The 22,341-nt window shown below is 46.3% G+C and overlaps 1 protein-coding gene across 5 annotated transcripts; it reads left to right on the top strand.

Moving 5' to 3' along the window:
• The first annotated feature begins 45 nt into the window (after positions 1-45).
• HSF1 (heat shock transcription factor 1) lies at positions 46-21,803 on the top strand. 5 transcript variants are annotated; one of them, XM_080938825.1, is made up of 14 exons: positions 46-356; positions 16,741-16,849; positions 17,215-17,351; positions 17,576-17,700; positions 18,218-18,293; positions 18,367-18,428; positions 18,555-18,651; positions 18,756-18,892; positions 19,040-19,294; positions 19,733-19,816; positions 20,555-20,660; positions 20,738-20,803; positions 20,874-20,943; positions 21,022-21,803. In XM_080938825.1, exons 1-14 carry the CDS (start codon positions 240-242, stop codon positions 21,225-21,227), a joined length of 1,647 nt encoding a protein of 548 aa, XP_080794951.1. In that variant the 5' UTR covers positions 46-239; the 3' UTR covers positions 21,228-21,803. The 5 variants fall into 5 exon arrangements, with proteins under 5 accessions (XP_080794951.1, XP_080794950.1, XP_080794949.1 ...); XM_080938824.1 differs by having other exon boundaries at positions 19,037-19,294; XM_080938823.1 differs by having other exon boundaries at positions 19,025-19,294.
• Positions 21,804-22,341: the final 538 nt, after the last annotated feature.

Genomic DNA, 22,341 nt, shown 5'->3' with positions numbered 1-22,341 from the left:
CCCAAGGGCAGGGCCTGTGAAGTAGGCAAAAAAAGATCACGGCGCCTGCGCACAGGGTATACAGGTCCGGCCCAAGCGAGAGCGCGCCGGTCGCAAGATGGCTGCGGCCATGCGAGGCCTTGCTGAGTGTGCGCAGCGGGCGGCGGAGCGGCCCGGACAGACGGGGCAGCGACGACCCTAGCTCAGCCTTCAGCCACTCTTCTAGAACGCCACCCCAACCTCTGTCTGCTTCTTCCGAGATGGATCTGGCCGTGGGCCCCGGTGCAGCGGGGCCCAGCAACGTCCCGGCCTTCCTAACTAAGCTGTGGACCCTCGTGAGCGACCCGGACACAGACGCGCTCATCTGCTGGAGCCCGGTAGGAGCTGGCATGGGCCGGAGCGGCCTCAAGGGAGGGTCCTGTTACGGGAGGGGACCTACTTAGGAGAAGCGGCCTGCAAGTAGCCGGGCTTGCCTGGGTTCAGCCCTCCCGGCATCCTAGAGGGAGAACGCCGCTGTCTGGGGAGGAAGTGCGCCCCGCCCCCAGAGCCACTGGCAGAGAGTAGGCCGAGACCCAAAATCCTGTATTTCACCGGGTCGATAAGGATGGGGCTTCCAGTTCAGGGTCTTTGCTCACAGAGAAATAGTTCCCACAGTCCGTCTGCCTTTCTGCTTTTAGGCAACCATTCAGAATAAATGGAGGGCCTAACGAACGAATGCATGAAAGAAAAGCGAGAGTAGGAGGATGTAAAACCTAAGCTCATCCCTGATAGTCCCCAGACGCCAGAACGGTTTTGCCCGGCCCTCAAAGGGCGGTGTTGAGCCCTATTCTGTTGCCTGGCAGCGGGCTGTGTACACCGCAGACCCTAGTAGGCCTGCATCTTTGACTTGCTTGCAGAGGCGGTTTCGTGTTTGTATCAAGTTGGAAAGTAGAATCTCCGGTTCACATCTGGGTTCTGAGGGCCAGAGAGCAGAGTTAGCAAATGATGGCCTGAAGACAGGCTATCCTGGTCCAGAGAGAGCCTTTGGAGGGATGGAGGCAGCTAGATGCCACCTACTTGACCTCCTGCAAACCAAATCTGGAAGCCTCTCCAACTCTGCTGAGCACTGCCCCTTAAGCACACTAGTTTCTTAGGCTGGCAAGAATGGAGAAAAGCCTGGGAGGCAGGTAGAGGCCAAGTCTTCTGCCTCTCAGTTGCCTGTTTGTTAAAATTGCTCAGCCTCTTAACAGCATTCCCTGCAGGCCCACTAAATCGGGAGGTTTGGGTCCACATTCTTATTCTGAGTGGCTTTCAGATAAAGATTTTCTTACCCTTCTCAGACATATCCTCCTTCTTGAGGGAACAGGGAACCTGTCTAGCCCCAAAAATCTTTCACTGAGCCTTGCTAGGTCTGGCTTCTCACTCCTCTATCACGTGGAGACAGAACGGGTCACTACCTTTCTCCAGTTCTGTGGTATTCCATTCCCCATCGCTGGCCCTCATTCAGTTATAGATGTTCCACAGAACAAGAACCTCAGGAGATCCAGGGGTTTCCCCAGACATGTCCTGGGGGACAGCACACCCTTGACCAGATTTAGGATCCCAGTATGATCCAAGCAAGCATGTGAACCTGGATGTGGATGGTCCTCTCTCAGTAGGGCTTCTCTTTACCTTGTACCAAAGGTGCCTCCAGATCCAGTGCCCAGAAATGCAACAAGTAGGACCGAATACTTGGGTAAACAGTTAATCCAAAGGATCATTTCTCCATCCTGGCCTTTTCCCCTTTGTGCTGTGGTTCCTGTGTTCCTTAAGTAAGACTATTGCTAGGATTGTTGGCAGAGCCACTTCAGCGCATTCTGAAATGGGGAACAAAGCGTAAATAAAAAAGCAAAAGCTTAGAACCTATATCTAGCTTTATCCCAATTTTGTGAGATCATTTTGTCCAGCCCATTTTAGAAATATTAAAAAGAAACATGAGAAATAAGTTTGTCTAACTCTAGAGAGATTACAGATGGTGATAGTTTGTGTTAAATTTTTTTTCTAGTTTTTAGAAGATGAATGTGTATTTTCTAGTGTGTGTGTGTGTGTCCTCTCTCTCTCTCTCTCTCTCTCTCTCTCTCTCTCTCTCTCTCTCTCTCACTCACTCTATTTCACACAAGCACATGTGTATAAAGTCCAGAGAAGAACATCTAATGTTCTCTCTAGAACCTGGAACTTGCCTTTTTTCAGCTAGACTGGCTGGTCAGCAAGCCCCAACAATCCTTCCTGCTCCACCCAGTGCTAGGCTTACAGGCACACACAGCCATGCCCAGCTTTGCATGGGTGCTGGGAAATCCAAACTCAGACTTCATGCTTATGTAGCAAGCTCTCTCCTACTTAACCATGTCTCCATCTCCTGAACGTGTTTTTAACCTACTAACCAACCACAAGCATTGTTGGTTGTCCTACTAGGTCTAAAGAGATCTAGACTAGGCCCCACTTGTACTGACTTTGTTATGCCAGCCCCAGAAGCTACCTGGGGAGATTGAGAATCAGGAAAAGAGCCATATGATTTGTCAGATAGGTGCTAGAGCTGTTGAGAGTGAACCTTTACAATGAAGGACCTTGAATTTTGTTGCCAGGTGCCTCTCTGATCTCACCCTAATCCCAGCCTAATGATGTGGTTCTATTCTCTTTGAGAACAACAATGGCTGTGGGTTGAGCCTCTGGGGGAACCCTGTAATTGAGGAAATTGGAACCACTGAGCAAGGAAGGGCTCTTGAATACCAGTTCTCAGAAGCTACTGTGGAGGAGCTGGGTCCCGTGGTGGGCTGTTGTAGACTGAGGTGTCTGTGCAGTAATACAGGGGCAGGGCTCCCATCCACCCCAGTCTTCTTCATGGGATCACGTGAACCATTTTAAAGCAGAGTCCTCAGCCATGGTTGATATCCAGAACTCCTAGGACAAGCAAGGCCACTCCCGTTATCCAAGCTCTAACAGCCAGGTGAGCTCATTCTCAGATGGACAACAGGAACTAACAAGCCCAGCAGTCCCGCCCTTACATACCTGGCAGCAGACTCAGAATGTCAGAGGTCATGTGTACCAGAGGTAAGTTGTGATGTGAGCTGCAGGTAGAGACTCTGGTGCTTCCAGCAATAACACTCAGTCTCATCCAGCACTTATACTATGGATGAAAATGAAGGTCAAAAAGCTTAACTTAGAGCTAAAAATACCCAAACTCATACTTTTCTTTTTTTAAGATTTATTTATTTTATGTATGTGAGTATACTGTAGCTGTCTTCAGACACACCAGAAGAGGTCATCAGATCCCATTACAGATGATTGTGAGCCACCATATGGTTGCTGTGATTTGAACTCAGAACCTTTGGAAGAGCAGTCAGTTCTCTTAACCACTGAGCCATCTCTCCAGCCCCTAAATTCATTATGCCAGCTATTGCTCACTACCTGTTTTTGTCACATCTGTGTGTATGTGCGCACACGTGCCTGTCTGTATCTAGTGTGCATGTCAAGTGTCATCACTAGTCATTCTCTACCGTGTGCGTGTGTGCGTGTGTGTGTGTGTGTGTGTGTGTGTGTTTTTATTTTGTGTATATATGTTTTGCCCGAGTGTACTTCTGCATACCGTGTATATATCTGGTCTCTGCAGAGGTCAGAAGAAGGTGTCATATCCCCTAGAACTTGGGTTACAGGTGATTGTAAGCTGCCATGTAGGTGCTAGCAATCAAACCCAGGTCCTCTGGAAAAGTAGCCAGTAAGGTAGTCTGCTCTCTGCCCCTCGACTTTGTTTTCTGAAGCAGGGTTTTTCACTGGCCACGAGCTCACTGATTGGAATAGACTGGCTAGCCAGGGAGCCTCCAGGGCTCTTCCTGCCTCTGCCTCTTCAGTGTTAGGATTACATGTGCTCACCACTGTGCTGGCATTGGTGTATGTGCTAATTCTTTTTCTGATTTAGTTTTGGTTTTTTTTTTTTTTTTTGAAACAGGGTCCCTCTGTGTAGACCTGTCCTAGAACTCACGTAAACCAAGCGGAGCTCAAACTGAAAGAGATCCTCCTACCTCTAGCTCCCAACTGCTGGGATTAAATATATGCACCATGCCTGGCCCTTGTCTTTTATTTTGAGATTTATTGTTGGGCATGGTGATTCATGCCTTTAATCCCAGTATTCAAGAGGCAAGTAGATCTCTGTGAGTTTGAGGCCAGCCTAGTCTACATAATGAGTTCCAGGACTATACAGAAAGAACTTCCCTACTTCCCCCCAAAATATTATTTTATGTGTATGGATATGGGTATTTTGCTAGCACGCAGTAACTGTGGAGGCCAGAAGAGGTCATCAGGTTTATGAAGCTGAAATATAATTGTTAGCCACCAATATATCTGAAACTGAATGTGGGTCTTCTGCAAAAACCAAAGAACAAGTACTCTTGACTGCTGAATGGTGCAAGCACTTTACTAATGGAGCTGTCTCTTCAGCATTTGTTATGGGATGTGTGTGCCATTCCTGTGGCACAGTATACAGGTAGATGTCAAATGATAACTTTTGGGAATCAGTTCTCCTCCACCAGCATGTAGGTTTCAGGAATCAAACTCAACTCTTCGGGCTTAGTGGCAAGTGTCTTTCTGCACAGACTCATCTCACAGCCTTCCTTTTACCTATTGAAAGCAGGGTAAAATGTCCTTTTGGATTTGTAACTGAGGATCCCTCCTTACCTCTCCACAGCAGAGATCTATAGGGAAAGGAGGTGGAGAGAGCAGACCCAGCACCATAGAGTCCAGTCTAGACTGCAGACATACTAGAACACAGCTCATCACGGAAAGTATATCCAGCCCGGGGTTAGATCATTTAGGAAAGAGTAGGTATACATACAGGGAAAGCCAGCGTTTTGGAGCTCTGAATATATACCACTCTAGAGGGAAGAAACAGCTCTCTTTGGATCACAGTGACTAGGCTAGCACCTGCCTCTGGCAGCAGAATTTCTTCAGGCTGTAGCAGGAAGAGGATGCTAGCATCACAGACTATATTAAGAGAAGAGGTACTTAGCCCCTGAATACTCAGCCCCTGAACTTGGTGCCTACAAGTTCTACCAGGCTCCTGAGTCTAACCTTCTCATGGTTACACCACATGGTAAGCAAAGTTGACCAGGCCGTGAGTGTGGTGGCAGTGGAGGTTGGAGTTACTGGTGGCTGGGCATGAAAAGGAATGTGCTGGTTCTGACACTTGTTTCAATTCTCTAGCTTGCTGTTCCTAAAGCCCTAGCTTCTGGGACCCAGAAAATGGCCAGGGGGCTAAACTCAAGAGAGGGGGCAAATACATCATCAGCCTCATCTGTGGAGATACTGAGAAACTAAAATGGCAAAGACTGTGACTGGCAGATACTCAAAGAACAGGTGGCAAACTTCATGGAACACCATGGCTGTTAAGCTTCTGGAAACATGGAACCCTTTGAGAAAAATATGCATAGTTTCAGGTTGACTCTGTATAAAATGTGTTCAGACAGAATTTTTTATGTATTTCTAGTTGTTGGTCTGTAGAAAATAAGATCACAGACTAGAAATAAGATTCACTGTTTACTGACAACTGTATTTCATTTTACTAGCCAGGGTCAAACAACCACTTCTGCGTGGTCATGGCTCCCATAATTCTACTGATAGATTTTCATTATATACAACTATAAATTATGACACCCCTTCCTAAAACTGCTTGTCATCAGTCAGCAAAAGAGGACCCATAAGCCACTGAGGTACAGAGATAAGCATTGGCTTCATCACAATCACAACTTCAGCGACTAGCCCTGGAAAGTCATAATAAGTATTAAGGAGTTAAAAAAAAAAAACCATTGCTCGGTGTTCTGTAGTAGTGTTTGCTGCCAGACTCATAAGCAGAAAGGGAGAATACAGAATTCAGACTACAAGGAAAGGAGAGGAGAGAGTCATTAGGAAAAGAGCCCAGGAGTCTGCAGGGGAGAACACTTGTGAAAGAAGGTAAGACAGAACCGTTGCTGAGGAACTTGAGGTTGAGCAGTCAGAGTTCACACAAGGCCACCAGGTGACTGAAATCTCACCAGCCAGGATGGAGAACTGCCTTGAAGAAATATAAAAGGTTTAGGCAAAGTTTGGACATGAGCTAGCTAAGCCTAGAGTAAAGATACTCCAAAAACAAGCCTCAAAATTTGGGAAGGGAGGACAGGGAGTGATTAAAGGCCCTTGCCCAGCCTAACGGCCTGAGAGCAGTCCTCAGGGCCTGTGTGGTAAAATGAATGAACACACTCCTTCAGTTCTCTGACTCCCAACACCACAACTTCTAAAAGGACACCGAAATAAAGTGCATTTTTTTTTAATGTGAAGAGAGGACTGGAGAACTGGCTTATCGAGTTTGAACCATGTGCTGTTCTTGTGGAGACCCAGATTCTAGTCACAGCACCCACATGGAGTCTCACAACTGTTGTTGTGATTCCAGTTCCAGAGGACTGCAGCCAGCCAGACAAAATACATGCATGCATATGCATATATGTACACATACATTTAAAAAGAGAAAAGGACTCTAATACCCACAGAAAACATGCTAGGCATAGCAGGGAGCATGTCCCAGCAACTAGAACAGCTGAAACAGAAGGAGCCCTGCAACCCACTGACCAGCCTGTCCAAATCGGGGAACTCTAGGCCAGTGAAAGGCCTTGCTTCAAAACACAAGGTGGAGGGGTTGGAAAGATGGTTCTGTGGTTAAGAGCACTAACTGCTCTTCTAGAGGAACTGGGTTTAATTTCCAGCACCCATATTATCTTTACCTTCAGGTCCAAGGGATCCAGCACTATATTCTGGCTTCTGCGGACACTAAGCAGGCTCATGGTGCACAGAAAACACAGCAAAACACTTATACACATAAAATAAATCTTTAAAAAATTAAAGGAACTACAGAGATAGGTCAGCAGCACTTACTGCTTTTGCAGAGGACCCAACCATCTATACATAACTCCACCTCCAGGGGACCCAGTGACTTCTGACCTCTGTAGGCACCCAAGCATTCCTTTGGTACACATATATGCACTCAAGCAAAGCCCTCCTATACATAAAAATATTTTTAATCTTAAAAAAGTAAATAATGTGGGGAAAGAGGCAATCTTTTGCCTGCAAAAAAAAAAAAAAAAAAATGCCTGCAGAACAGAAAGACAGCTGCAGGAGGATTAGAGTTTTTAAGGTTATCATTGGTTATGAAGTATGTTCAAACCAGCCAGGAGGGCATGAATCTCTGCCTTCTTCTTTCCCTGTTTTTGGAGGGGTGGGAAGGAAAGGGCAGTTTCATGAAGAGCAAACTTAGAGAAACTGAGGCACAAACCAAACTAATTCCTAAAGCTCAAGTATGCTCCCTTAGTCTAAACTGAGTGATTATGTCACATCAACAGGAAAACTTAAGTGTCCTAAAAAACAAAAAGCAGGTCACAAAGTCCAGCACCCACTTCTTGATGAGAACTCAGCAGACTGAAAGTAGTAGAGGATTCCTAGCTAGAGACCAGACAGCCAGCCGTGCTGTAAGGCCAGACACTTTCCTAGAATGAAAGAGAAGATGTCTCTTTGTCATTTCTGCTTCACAGTGTTGGATGTTCCAGTCAGTGCAGTGTAGCAAATACATGTAAACCCCAGTAAAGTACAAATTAGGAAGAAGCAAGGCTGACTGTTCAAAGATAGCAGGATAATTTACTAAAGAACCTACACAACAGTTTGGGAAATCACAAGATCTGGGGTCAATACATGGAAGTGAATTATATATCTACATTTAAACAATGAATTATTATTGAACGGGGCTGAAGAGATGGCTCAGCAGTTAAGTGCTTGCTGATCTTACAGAGGATCCAATTCCCAGTTCAATTCCTTGTACCCTTGACAGGGTAGCTGACAACCACATGTCACTCTCTACTCCAGGGTATTTGATACCCTCCTCCGGCCTCTTCAGGCATGTGCGCACACACATGATCTTTTTTTTTTTTTTTCTTTTTCTTTTGGTTGAAATATTTTTAATAGTATCAGAAAACACAAGCAAGTTTTGGCAGATACTGTGAGCTGGTAAAAGCTCCAACCTAAGGTGGAAACAGGTTATGTTCTAAGTCTTGAGATTGGATGATAAAAACCACTCAGAGAGCACTTCCATTCTAGGCCAAGGCCCTGCTTCTTCCAAAGCCTGCAGGAGGATACCCTTCCTCGATTTTACCACTTGTGGTGATTGCTGTTATTCTATAGTTATTTCTTGATTTATAGCTGTCTTTGTCATTACTTAGCATTCTCCCTTAGTGACTATTTGGCTGTCTTCTTGTAAGAACATTTGTCCATTCAAATTAAGGATCCACTGTTTTCCGATATGACATCAGATCTGTCGCAGTCCTATTTACAGATATTTACATTCTGAGGTATGGAGGTTAGGATTTGAATGTATCTCCCCCCCCCCTTTTTTTTTAGCCCCTTATTCCTCCCTAATTCCCCTCCAACTCCCACTGCAACCTTTCTTCCCACTACTGTACCACTGCACAAATCATTCATTTGTTTTTCCATTATAACCCACTGAGTTCAGTTAGTATTGTTTGTACATGCACTGGTGTGAGGTACTATTGGTTTATGGGTAATTTAGTTGGCTACACCCCTTAAGAACAATGACTCTCCCCTCCCCTCCTCCTCCAGCAGGCACTACCTACCAGTAGCTAGCTCCTCAGCCTTGACAGCGCTTCCTGTGCCCAGTCCCCATCTGTGCTGGAATGTTAGTCATCTCTGCTGATTACAGGCCAGCAACAGCTGCCCTGCATTCATCAGTGCTGTGGCCAAGTCATGACCCATCTGCCCATTTGTATGTTCTTTCAGTGCTTTCATCAGTGACATTCCCGGAGCCTTGGTGTGGAGTGGAGTGGTCTAGATGTCCCTTTTAGGGCTGAGCACTGAGCAGTCATTCATTGAGTCTATCTTAACTATTGACCGCTGCAAAAGAAAAAAAGTTTTTTGTTTTTGTTTTTAACAGAGGTTGAGGACAGCACTGATCTATTTAAAAGACAGTTTGACAACATGTCCAATTTGCAAACCTCAGTAATAGATTCCCACAGGGACTCAAATCCCCAATCATGGACTTTTGACCAGGTTTACAGTATCAGGCATAAATTTGAGTAGGCCTCAAACTGGGAGGGGTTGCTTACTGCTATATATTCATGTCACTATTGCACCATTGGACAAATCTTGCTCAGCAAGCCAGTATTGTAGAGTATAGGGTCTTCTCTAAGCAGCTGTCATAGATGAGGCATGAACGCTTGCGAGAAGGAATAAATTTCTAGATGAGTTCCAACTTGATTTCTTGTAACCAAAGTATGTGGTATATTCAACAATAAAGATGTTTTGGGTTATTTGTTGTTTGCTGTGTTTTGTTTTTTGGTTTTTCAACACAGGATTTCTCTGTGTAGCCCTGGCTGTCCTGGACCTAACTCTGTAGACTAGGCTAACCTTGAACTCAAAGAAATCCACCTGCCTCTGCCTCCTAAATGCTGGGATTAAAGGTGTGTGCTACCACCACCCAGCTGGGATGACATTCTTACCAGACTGTCTCTACAGGGAAAGCATTTGTCACAGCAGTTATTACCTGTAGTGTGCCCAGTACCTCCATTTTTCTTCCCTATTTTCTTTTCTTAAAAAAAAAAAAATTATTCTGTGTATGTATGTGTGCAAGTGCCCGTGGAGGTGGAAAGGCATTTGATGTTCTGCTGGGTTACAGGTAGTTGTATGCTGCCTCAAACTCATATCTGCCTGCTAATGTCTCCCAAGTGCATGCCCCACTCCACTACTCCCAGCTTTGCTTTTGTTGTGATTGTTGTTTGGGGGGGGGTGATGTTTTTGTTCATTGGATTTTTTGTTTGTTTGTTTTTGGGGTCTCACTTGTGTCTCTTCACAGACTTGTTTGTCGAATGTATAGCTAGCAAAGATTTTTTTTCCAGTCCTTAATGCTGCTTCTTTACTCATTTAACAGTTTTCTTTGCTATTATGAGGTCCTACTTGTCAGTTATTGGCCTTATTTCCCAAGCCACTGGACTACTTTTCAAGAAGTCCTCACCTAAAGTACAGTGAATGACCCTGGATGTCCTGAGACTCACTCTGTAGAACAGGCTGGCCTCGAATTCCCAAGTACTGGGATTAAAGGCATGCACCACCACTGCCTTGTTCTAATTTTTTTTTTAATTTGTGCTTTTGTTTTCTTTTTACTTACATAATTCCAATCTCAGCCTCCACTCCTGCAAGTCCCCCCACCACCTTCCTTTTTCCCCAGAAATACTGTTCCTCCATTTCCTTTCAGAAAAGAGCAAGCCTCCCAGTGATACCATCTGAATGCAGCATAACATGGTAACAGTAAGACTAGGCACACACTTACATATCAAGGCTCAAAGAAGCAACACAGTAGAAGAAAAAGGGTCCTAGGAGAAGGCAAAAGAGAGACACACACCATGTTTACAGAAGACCTAGTGCAGGCCCCGTGATTGCCCCTTCGGTCTGTGTGAGCCCCTTTGGGCCCTTCTTAGTTGATTCTGTGGTCTGTGTTCTCCTGGTGTCCTTGACCTCTCTGACTCCTAGAATCTCTTCCAAGGGCTTCATTCAAGCTCTGCCTAATGGGAGTCTCTGCATCTGCATCTATTAGCTGCCAGAGAAAGCCTCTCTGATGATTGAGCAGAATATTATTAGGAATAATTTCATTGACCATTTATTTTATTTGTTCATTTATTTTTTGTGGCTCTTGGGAAGGGTGTTGTTTTTCTGACTTCTTTCTTAGTCTGTTGGTCATGAGGGCTACTGTTTTGTTTGGTTGGGGTTTTTTTGGTTTGGTTTGGTTTGGGTTGGGTTTTTTGTTTTGTTTTTTTAGGTAATCTTGTATCCAGCCTCTTTGCTAAAGGTGGATTGTTTGTTAGTTGTTTGTTTATTTCAAGGCAGGGTTTCTCTGTGTAACCCTGTCTGGAACCCACAGAGATCCACTGCCTCTACCCTTCAGGTGCTGAAATTAAAGGGACTTGGCTTTATCTGTACCTTTATCTGCTTTGGGTATTAGGGTAATACTTTACTAACAAGAGTTTGGTTAGGGCTGGAGAAACAGCTCAGTGGCTAAGAGTCTGTACTCCACTTACAGGGGATCCAAGTTCAGTTCTCAGCACTCACATCACACAGCTGCTAACTGCCTGTAACTCTAGCTGCAGAGGGATCCAGTATCTCTGGCCTCCATGAGCACCTGCACTCATGTGCACATACTGGTCATTAAGAGGAAAGTGTATTTGGGTGGTGTTCTTTCCTTTGATGTTTTCTAGAATAGTCTGAAAAGCTTTGGTGTCAGTTCTTTGTAGATCTGGTAAAATGTACCAATAAACCCATCAAGACCAGACATTCTGTGTCTTTTGAAAGTTTTTTAATTACTGCTTGAATTTCACCTTTTGTTATAGATCTAAATTACTTGTCTTGATTTAAGTCAGGTGAGTGATATATGTCTCAAAATGATGATCCATCTTTTCCTTTTAGCTAGTTTGGTCAGAGGTTTGTAAGTATTTTTTATTTGCTTTGTTTTATTTTGCTTAGACAGAGTCTTTCTACATAACCCTGGCATCCTCGAAATTCACTATATAGACTAGGCTTGCCTTGAACTGACAGACATCCACCTGCCTTTGCCTCTGCTGGGATTAAAAGTATGTACCACCATGCCTGACAATGGGTTTGTCTTTCTTATCCTTTCAAGGAACCCCTTTTCTTTTTTTCTTTTTCTTTTTTTTTTTTTTTTTTTTTTTTCTATTTTTTATATTTAAGGTTGTTTGGCTTTTTAGATTTTTTTTCTCCATTTCACTAATTTCTGCACTAAGATTAAATTAAAAAATTGGGGTTTGGCCTGTTCTTGTTTTGGAGTTCTAAGATGCATCATTAAATTACTTATTTGAGTGTATACTAATTAATGCCTGATATTTTGTTGGTTTTATGGTATTTGAATTTTTTTTTTCCTTTCTGTCTTGGATAACTGCTATTCTATTCTACAGTGACTTATTTCTTCCTTTGGCTTCATGGGTTTGTCTTTTCAGTCTGAAGGATTCCTTGTATATTCTATAGCTCTTACTGATTATGAACTCCTTCATACAGTTTTTGTTTCTCCTTCCTTTATGCTGGACTGACTTGAAAACTTCAAGACTTGAAATACATCCTTCTAGTTGGATGTTGGTGTCCACCTTTAATTAGAGCATAGTGGGTCTCAGTAAGGTCAGGTCCAGCCTGATCTACAGAGTTCCAGGACAGCCAGGGCTACACAAAGAAATCCTATCTCAAACCCCTTTGCCCTCCTGGCCAAGAAAACAAAAAAACAAACAAAAACTCAAAAAATAACTCCTTTCACAGTTGCTCAAGTGAATTAAGTATTAAGCACAGTCCTCCATTGGTATTCTAGAGTAGTATTTTCATGGAAGTTACACACATTTTCCCATGTAGTTTGGTAGAATCCTTAGGTAGGGATTTTTTTTTTTTTTCCCAAAAGTAATTTCCAGTCTCCTGTTTCCTTTTTTTTTTTTTTTTTTTTTTTTTTTTTTTTTTTTTTTTGTCCTTACACCAAATGTACTATTGTGCTTTCCCATGGTGGGTTTGAAGCAGACTCACCCTTTTTGGACATTTACCATTAGTGATGTTCTCTTAATGGTCCTTCTTTTGCTGCTTCAAATTATTTCCTTGTTTCTCTGAGCATATTTATTATACGTGTATGAGTATTTTACCTGCATATATGAAACTACACTGCATCCATGCCTGGTGCTCATGCAGGCCAGAAGAGGGTGCCAGATCCCCTGGACTGGAGATACAGACTTGTAAGCTGCTCTATAGGTGCTACCGACCAAATCCTTGTCCTCTGCAGAACAGCACCTGCTCTTAACTACTGAGCCTGTCTCTGTCCCTTCAACTTGTTTACAGCAACATTGTATCTTTTGTTAAGTTTGTCTTTTTCTCCTTGGGCAGTCTCTGCTATTCCTCCTAGTCTACTATGTGTAAGTCACACTTCAATTTCTGTTGGTCTTGCATTTTGTGTCACTAGTGTATTATGGGACTCATTGGTAGCTAAATCATCTTGCTTGCTTACTGCTTGGGACTTGGCCAGGCTGCTTCAGAAAGATTGCTTCTCCTTGATGACATTCAGCATTGAAGCACCAACAATTACTTCCTGGATTTGCTGCTGTTTTATGTAATGCTCTGGGACACAGGTTATTGGGCAGTCAGATCCAGTTAAATTTGTGAGCATTAGTGAATTTTTCAGACTGCTTTTCTTCAGGGTATTTCAGTGGGTTCATTGAGCAAAAGCAGATTTGAGTTAGTCTTACACTCTAATCCCAAAGGGCTCTTTTCAGCTTATTTTTCCCATTTAGGCTGGCCTGGAGCTCAGCTCATGTATTGCTGGCACACACTGGGGCTTAAGCTTTCCAATACTGTTTGACCTCAAGTGAGCTGGAGTGCCTTCCTTATGGACTGTAGCCACCATACTTCTCAGCTGAACACTCAGACTGTACATATTCTGTCCTTCCTGCCAACTAAGGTGAGGGTGGTTGGACTGGTCTTCTCTGCCCCTGGGACTAGGGTAAGTCTCTTATCTAGGAACACTGTGAGGTAGAAGACCTGCCCAAGTAGTAATGTGATCTCATCAACCTACAGTTGGAGAAGACACATCCTTCCAGAAGTATCCTTAAACCTTGACAAAACTAAGAAGAGGGATCCTTACAATTTAGCCACACCTTCCAGGGTGTAACATCTGTTATGGGGATTAGTGCCAGGGAGAGTAGACTGTAGTTTGTGAAAGACACCTACTGACACAGTGAGTTCTAGTGCTTTCATTGCTTTTATTTGCTTGATGTATCTGGAACAATTTGAGGGACATTAATTGATCTAAACAAGCTTCATGTGTGTTACTGGAGAGGAAGCACTATCCCAGAGCTCCACAGTCCCATTCCAACGAGACTTTCCTTCCATCTTCAAGGATATAAATCGTACAGCTAATCAGTGGGTCATCCACCATCTGTGCAGATGTAGCTGTGAGTTGGCTGCTTGCAAGGCCCTTCTTCCCTGGTCCTGAGTTTGGCAGTTGGGTTATGGAGTAGCCATGTATGAATCCCTTTTAGTTTTTTTCTGTTTAAAGTTCATTTAGTTTCTTGGATGTTTTTTATCAAATTTAGTATGTTCTTGATCAGTTTTCTTAACTAGTCTTTTGTCCAGTCTCATCTTCTGAAACACCCGTTAAGCTTTGAAGGTCTGATGATGCCTTACAGGTCTTTTCTCAGCTCTGTTCATTTCATTCACTTAGTCACTGTTCTATTGTGTGAAGAGACTTTACTACCATAGCAACTTTTATGAGAGAAAACATTCACTAGGGGCTCGTTTGCAGTTTTAGAGAGTTCATCTGTTATCAGCAAGGCAGGGAATATGGTGGCATACATGATACTAGAGTAACTGTAGAGACTATGTCTGAAATAGGCTTTTGAACTTGAAAGCCCACTCCCAATGGCTGCCTTCAGTCTATAACCTCAGTCAGCTGTTCCCCTTGTTCTCATCTTTTTGAGTCTCTAGGTGAATTTTTAACTTGAGTTGTGCTTTACAAATCCAGAATGTCAGCTTGGTGTTACTTTTTCACTTTTTTTTTTTTTTTTTTTTTTTTTTTTGCTTTACTGAGATTCTCCATTAATAGGACATCATTCTTATACCTAGTTCTTCAGGTCTTTGGCCATACTAAAAGTTAGAATCTGTATTCTCATGAGTCCAACATAGGGAATATATTGGTTGCTCTTTTTTTTTTCTATTACATTTTCTTTTCTGTAGCTCTTCTTTTTAATTAAATTACCTAAAAATAATTAAAGGGGATTCATAATGGTTACTTTATAATCCAGCTGCAAACTTAAGACCAGGGAAGGGCTTTGCAGGCAGCAAAGTCATATCCACATCAGTTTGTGTATGCACATACATGTGTATAGAAGCTAGAGGACAACTTGTGAAGTCAGTTCTCTCCTACTGTGTGGGACCAGGGATTGAACTCGGGCTGTCAGGTTTGGCAGTGGCCTTTGTCTGCTGAGCCATCACAGCAGTCCCAGCCATAGCTTTGTTTAAATGCCTCATTGTTTTTGATTCTCGGTCTGTGGTGGCTACTGTGAAAGCACACCATCCCTTGCATGTCTCACTTTGGTCATTGTGCCATTGTTGGTTCTGGTGACTTCCCTGAACTAATTATGTCCTGTTTATGTTCTTGGTGGCCATTGCATTTGTCCAGCTGGCTTGAGTAAGTCAAGGTGAAATTTCCTTTAAAAAACTGGAGCCAGTGAGTTTGCAGTCTTTCCTGGGGCCTCTCTGTATATGTTGATTCCCATCTTTAACACATAGCCTAGGAGTGACAACCCAACTTTCTATCCTACTTCCCGCTCATGCCAGAGGGAGAGCTTCTGGCCCTCATAGGTCTTTCTTGAGCATGTGTACAGCCTTTGAATGTTCAGTAAGATTTCAGAGTCCCTAATGATCCCTCACTCACAACCTTTTAAGGTTTCTGGCTAGCCTGTGCTATACATTATCTCAGCAGCCAAAAAACAATCTTCCTCTACATGTTCCTTTTTGTCTCTAAATTGGGACAGCCTCAAATCCAGCAAAGACAGTCTTACCTTGAGAGTCTTATAGCACCAAGATCTTGAGTGAGCTCTTAGCCATGTTCTCACCGCTATTGCTTCCACTGGTCTCACAGCTGAGGGGAAGAATGGGGACTGAACAATTAATGTCTTGCTGTCACTGATACCACACTTCCTATCCATGCTTTCCCTGCTGCTAAGAATTCTTTTCCTCCTTTGTCCTCTTGCCCTGCTGTTTCTGTTTAAGCGTGTTTTACTGCTCTGTGTATTGGAAAGCAGGCATGGTGCTAAGCCAAAACCTTGGGGTCCTTTAATTTATGCTACATGTCTGTATTAGAGTTCTCCCACCCCAATGAAGAGTCCGATTCCTTAGCTGATTTGTCTTGCACATTCATGAAAATACTGTCCCCTACCATACACTGTGGGGCTTTCCCACTCCAGTATCAAATGCCCGAGTTGCCCTTCAGCCCCTTCTAGTGGTTCTGGACTGTGGCGAGGAAAGCACCAGTACAGAAGTATTCAACAGTCTCGGGTTCTCATCTTAGGCTGAAAAAGAATAAGGAGGTGTTTCTGATCACGACCGTCTTCCAGAGCAGCAGCAACTTCATTCCTGTTTTGACTGCCACGATTTGGAGCTCTGTGTGTGTGTCATCTGTATGTCTGTTCTTGAGTATATATGTGTACCAAATTTATGCAAGAGCCCATGGAAGACATAAAAGGCCATCAGGTCACATAAAACTTGGAATTACTGGCAGTTATGAGCTGCCATATGAGTGCTGGAAAACAAACCCAGGTCCTCTACCAGAACTGAATTATGTCTCCAGCTGATCTTGGCTATTCTTAAAGACAGTTTACTGATTAAAACTAAATGCTAGTCAGTCCCTAGAGATGACCAAAATGCTGTGGGTGATTTATGAGCCTAAACCTAGCGACTGAAAACTGCCACGGAGTTAAGATCCTGTCTCTGGCTACATGATCCTCGCTACTCAGACCTAGGTTCCATGGCCTGGATACCAGCTATCAAGTCCTAAAGTTGAGCTCACCTCCTTTTACCACTATGGAGGGAGAATATGAAATGCCTACCACACGTGGAAAGATGCTTCAGGGCACAGTGGAAATATGGTGGCAGCTGCTACTTATAACCTGCCCATGTGTCTCCTGACAGAGTGGGAACAGCTTCCACGTGTTTGACCAGGGCCAGTTTGCCAAGGAGGTGCTGCCCAAGTACTTCAAGCACAACAACATGGCCAGCTTTGTGCGGCAGCTCAACATGTGTGAGTACCTCTTGGGGGATGGTGTGCCTGCTTCCCTCGGTGTAGAGAAATGGATACTGCTAAGAGATGGATGCCTGGGTTGGCTGAGGAAAGGGTCCTCATGAGTGACTGTGATTTCTCCAGGGAACAGTATAGGGTATGAAGCTCTAACCTAATAGCCACACTTTTATTTGCAAGAGGGGAAGCTGTGTGGGGACAAGGTCTTTTCCAACCACAACTAACTTGCTATGGTAAATGGACACCAGTCAGAATCTCGTACAGTTTTCTGGGAGGGCCCTTGTGTACCCTAGGCCATGGCTATAGCTAGGCTGTTAAAGTTCTGGTCCCTGGTCCTCAAGCAGAACTCCCCACCTCCATATGCACAGATGGCTTCCGGAAAGTAGTCCACATTGAGCAGGGTGGCCTGGTCAAGCCTGAGAGGGATGACACTGAGTTCCAGCATCCATGTTTCCTGCGTGGCCAGGAACAGCTCCTTGAAAACATCAAGAGGAAAGTGACCAGCGTGAGTCACCAGCTCTAAGTACAGCCCCTCCCTGCCCTCAGATATCCCTGCAGGCTATGGGCTGGGAGCAGGATCTAGGTGGTGCTGCAGGACTAGCCTAAAAGCTTAGCCTGTGCTCATCTATCTCTGACCCCGCCCTTCTTCATTCCCTGGATGCTAGGTGAAGCACAGGAACCTACCACACTCCAGAGCCACTTTCTATTCTTGTATGCCCCACCCCTTAGGTGTCCACCCTGAAGAGTGAGGACATAAAAATACGCCAGGACAGTGTCACCAGGCTGTTGACAGATGTGCAGCTGATGAAGGGGAAACAGGAGTGTATGGACTCCAAGCTCCTGGCCATGAAGCAGTAGGTCCCAAGGCCCAGGAGGGTGGCCAGGTTGCTTTGGGTCTCCTTCCCCCTTCCCAGCCTGCCTTCATTGTTTCTATGGCAAAACCTTGTCCTGTCCCTCTCCAAACACAGAATGGGGTTGGAGTCTCCTGCTGCAGCCACTTCTCACTTCCCTGCTGGGCTTCACATTTTCAGGATTTGAGCACACAAAGCCCATTTCCAGGGTGCCTCCCTGAAATCCAGGTCTGGCAGGAGCTGACCACAACAGTCCTCGGGCCAGACCTCCCCATTGTTCTCTATTCACAATGACTCCAGCTCCCCCCTTATCACAGTTCACAGCTGCCTTTTACCCCTAAACTGAGGGTAATCCATGCCCTCCCTCAGCCCTGGCTAACACTTGAATTCTGCCCTGTAAGTAGAGCGGAGTTAGGGAATCAGTGGTGCAATGAGCCCTTATCTGGTCCAGTCCTGTCCATCAAACAACCTGACTCAGGCTCTTCTAATGTGGCCCAATTGACCCAGCATTGTGTTGCAGCGAGAACGAGGCCCTGTGGCGGGAGGTGGCCAGCCTTCGGCAGAAGCATGCCCAGCAGCAAAAAGTTGTCAACAAGGTGGGCAGGGCTGGTGGTAGGTGGGTTCCCTCCATGACTGGGCCAGGGTGACTGTATCCTTTCTGCCCCACAGCTCATTCAGTTCCTGATCTCACTGGTGCAGTCGAACCGGATCCTGGGGGTGAAGAGAAAGATGTGAGGCTCTGGGAATGTCTACACTGTCTGTCCACTCTGACCCTGCGCTTTGGTGTCCTCTGCTTGCTGTATACCCTGGGCACCACCAAGGTCTGTGTAGGCAGTTGACCTGTCTCTTCCCTGCAGCCCTCTGATGTTGAGTGACAGCAGCTCAGCACACTCTGTGCCCAAGTATGGTCGACAATACTCCCTGGAGCATGTTCATGGTCCTGGCCCATACTCAGTAAGCACCAAGCTCCATGGGACTGCCAGCAAGTGTGTAGTGGGTGTGGGCAGCCCAGGCTACCACAGGTATGCCTTGCATGTGGCCTTTGTCTCTAATTGCAGGCTCCATCTCCAGCCTACAGCAGCTCTAGCCTTTACTCCTCTGATGCTGTCACCACCTGTGGACCCATAATCTCCGATATCACTGAGCTGGCTCCCACCAGCCCTTTGGCCTCCCCAGGCAGGAACATAGATGAGAGGTGGGACTGCAGCACCTTTATCCCTCTTATCACCTTGGTGGGTCAGCCTTTATGGACTTTGGGCAGAGTTGGAGGTGGGTGGAGCTAACTCAGGCTCCTTCTAACCTGTCTGTCATTGTCTAACGTGTTCAGGCCTCTGTCCAGCAGCACCCTGGTCCGTGTCAAGGAAGAGCCCCCCAGCCCACCTCACAGCCCTCGGGTACTGGAGTCGAGCCCTGGGCGCCCATCCTCCATGGATACCCCTTTGTCCCCAACTGCCTTCATTGACTCCATCCTTCGAGAGAGCGAGCCTACCCCTGCTGCCTCAAACACAGCCCCTATGGACACAACCGGAGCCCAAGCCCCCGCACCCCCAGCCCCCTCCACCCCTGAGAAGTGCCTCAGCGTAGCCTGCCTAGACAAGTGAGTGTTGTGCCCACCCTGCCTCCCTATAGCCTGTGAACCCCAACAGCATGGGATTTCCTCAGGCTGGGCACAGGGTATCTATGTCTTAGAGAGCCACAATCCCTGCAGTTTGCTGGAGTTGATGGGTTAGGTCTGTTCCCCCAAACCTGAGTAAGATTGAAGCTGGGGAGGGAGACCAACCACATTGCTAGAAATGGGATATGCCCCTGTCTCTTGGGCCACCTTTACTACTGTCATCACCCTCTCTTATGGCAAGCCCCAAGATCTGTAGATCTGTCATTCTCCCTAGACCTGACACAGGAAATGATGAGCCAAGGCCCAGCCTTGACCACCACCCCTCAGGCAAATCCCAAAAGCTGAGTGAGCGAGGACGGTGGGCATAGATCCCCCGTCCCCCGCCTGCAATGGGGGGGCTCTTGTCTTTGTATCTTGCAGTTTGGCTCGCGCTCCACAGATGTCTGGGGTCGCCCGCCTCTTCCCCTGCCCCTCTTCCTTTCTGCATGGCCGAGTCCAGCCAGGGTTAGCGCTGCCCCCACATGGGAGGGAGGAGGACTCCGCCAGGCCCCCTCCCACAGCCATGGACCAGTTCCCAACCTGGGCATAGCACTTGCCCTGCCTCGCGAAGAGCACCACGGGATGGTCTCACAGGCTCTGCATCTCCACTGACTACCCTTTGCACAAGCCAATGGCTATAATAGGGACAAGTTTCCTGCCTGCCCCAGCTACCAGTACAGGCTACTACAATGAGCTTTCTGTCAGAGTAGGGTAGGCCCAGTGGCACCTACAGAGCCATTTTAACTGCCTTGCCCATGGCTCAGGTGTGTCCATGGCCTAAGGCCTTCTGGTCTAAGGGAGGACTACCCATGTCAAGCACAGTCCTGTTTCCTCTCCTTACTCTATTCCTGGTGCAGTGACGTAACTGTCAAGCCTGAAAAATCTGCCCTCCTGTACAACAATGTCCCTTGTTCTTTTTCTCCACCTCCCTCTTGACCCACATTAGTAACTACTAAAGCCTCCTAGGATGTCCTGCCCATTGGCCATGCTATAGCCTACCCTCAGCAGCCCTGGAAGGCAAGCTTACTACCTGTCCTTTCGGCATCTTCCCAGAGATACACACACAGTCCTCCCAGCCCATGCTGGCTATGCAGAAGGACCTTGCTTGGGGGGCTGCAACCAAAGGGGAGCCCTTCTCCAGCAGGAGTGCGGCTGGGTGGGAGCCTGGGGTACTAGTTCACCTGCCCACTTGCCCTGGGCCAGGAACGAGTTAAGTGATCACCTGGATGCCATGGACTCCAACCTGGACAACCTGCAGACCATGCTGACAAGCCACGGCTTCAGTGTGGACACCAGCGCCCTGCTGGACGTGAGTCTGGTCATCCCTACCTACCCTGCTCCATCCTGCCCACAAGCCAACCCTGACTTCCCTCCCTCCTCCTGCAGCTGTTCAGCCCCTCGGTGACCATGCCCGACATGAGCCTGCCTGACCTGGACAGCAGCCTGGCCAGCGTGCGTAGGCGGGCAGGGTGGGGGGCAGAGGGGGCCATCAACAACCCTCACTGTGTTCTCTGTCCCACAGATTCAGGAGCTTCTATCTCCCCAAGAGCCTCCTAGGCCTATTGAGGCAGAAAACAGTAGTTCTGACTCAGGTGAGCTAAGCTTCTGTGCTACTCCCAACCCTCACTTTCAACTCGCCCACCCCACCATCCTGACCCCATTCCCCACAGGAAAGCAGCTGGTGCACTACACGGCTCAGCCTCTGTTCCTGCTGGACCCTGATGCTGTGGACACAGGGAGCAGTGAACTGCCTGTGCTCTTTGAGCTGGGGGAAAGCTCCTACTTCTCTGAGGGAGATGACTACACGGATGATCCCACCATCTCTCTTCTGACGGGCACTGAACCCCACAAAGCCAAGGACCCCACTGTCTCCTAGAAGTCTGAGGAGTTGTCAGGCTGGCTTGTGCCTGGCCCCCAACCTATACCTAACACATGGCTGGTCCTAGGGAGACCAGACAGTTGGGTAGTCCAGGGGGAATCCTAGGTCAAGCCACCAAGACCCCAGTGGGGCACAGATGGAACTTGGGCTTGGGCAGTACCTCGATCAAGAGTACCTGCTGCCTTCACCCCAGGTTCACTCTCTGGGTCAGAGCTTCACAGCCACACTTGGACTGACCCTGAAGGTTGTTCATAAAATTGTATTTTGGATTTTTACATGAGAGTTCCCCTTTAACCCTTCACAAATGAATAAATATATATATATATATATATCTACATACATACACAGAGATGGGCAGATGATAAACAGACAGGTTCTATTGTGGCTTCCTGCGTGTGCCCTAAGGGATCTGGAAGGTGGGGATGTAGGCAAGAAGTTCAGAACTCACTACATGTCTCCTTGGAAAAATACAGATACCTGTGATACCCCCTAGGCTCACCTTGATGCCACAGAACTAGTATTTGCTCACAGCTTTTTCTTTGGGGAACCGAAGGACAATCTGCCCCATGTTGTCAGCAAGAGTGTTTTGCATGGTCATGCTGGGCAGATTAGCAGAGCCAGGAGCCAGGCCCCTGTATCTATCGGGTACTGGACTGGTTCTGAATTTGTTCTTTCTGTCTTGAACTGGGGGAAAACAGGTGGACTAGGGCATGCTGTGGTGCATACCTGTGTTCTGATAACTACATACTGGGTTAAGGGCTTGTAGCCTTGCAGATTCTAGCAGTTGGCAAACACACCACCTTACCAAGGCAAGGATGAGGACCTTGGATTGTCAAAAATACCCTAATTTGGCAGCTACTAGAACTTGGGAGCAAAGTATTCTCTCTGTTTAGAGCTCTCTACTGACAGCCAAGGTTGATTTGGAAGAATGGGCCAAACCCAGTCAATTTTGACTTCTGTGCAGCACAGCCCAACTTGTTGAGCAGCCTGATCCCAAGAAGTTGAGAGAGACACTAAAGGTACAATGTATGTACAATTCCTGGGCCCCAGGCAATCAATGTACAAATTTCCTCTCCATAGATGGCTCCATCTCTAAAAATGTGGATCTACA

This window comes from Micromys minutus (assembly GCF_963924665.1).
Source record: "Micromys minutus genome assembly, chromosome: 27".
Lineage (NCBI taxonomy): Eukaryota > Metazoa > Chordata > Mammalia > Rodentia > Muridae > Micromys > Micromys minutus.
The sequence above is the reverse complement of the archived record's forward strand: the minus strand, read 5'-3'. Positions and strand labels throughout refer to the sequence as shown.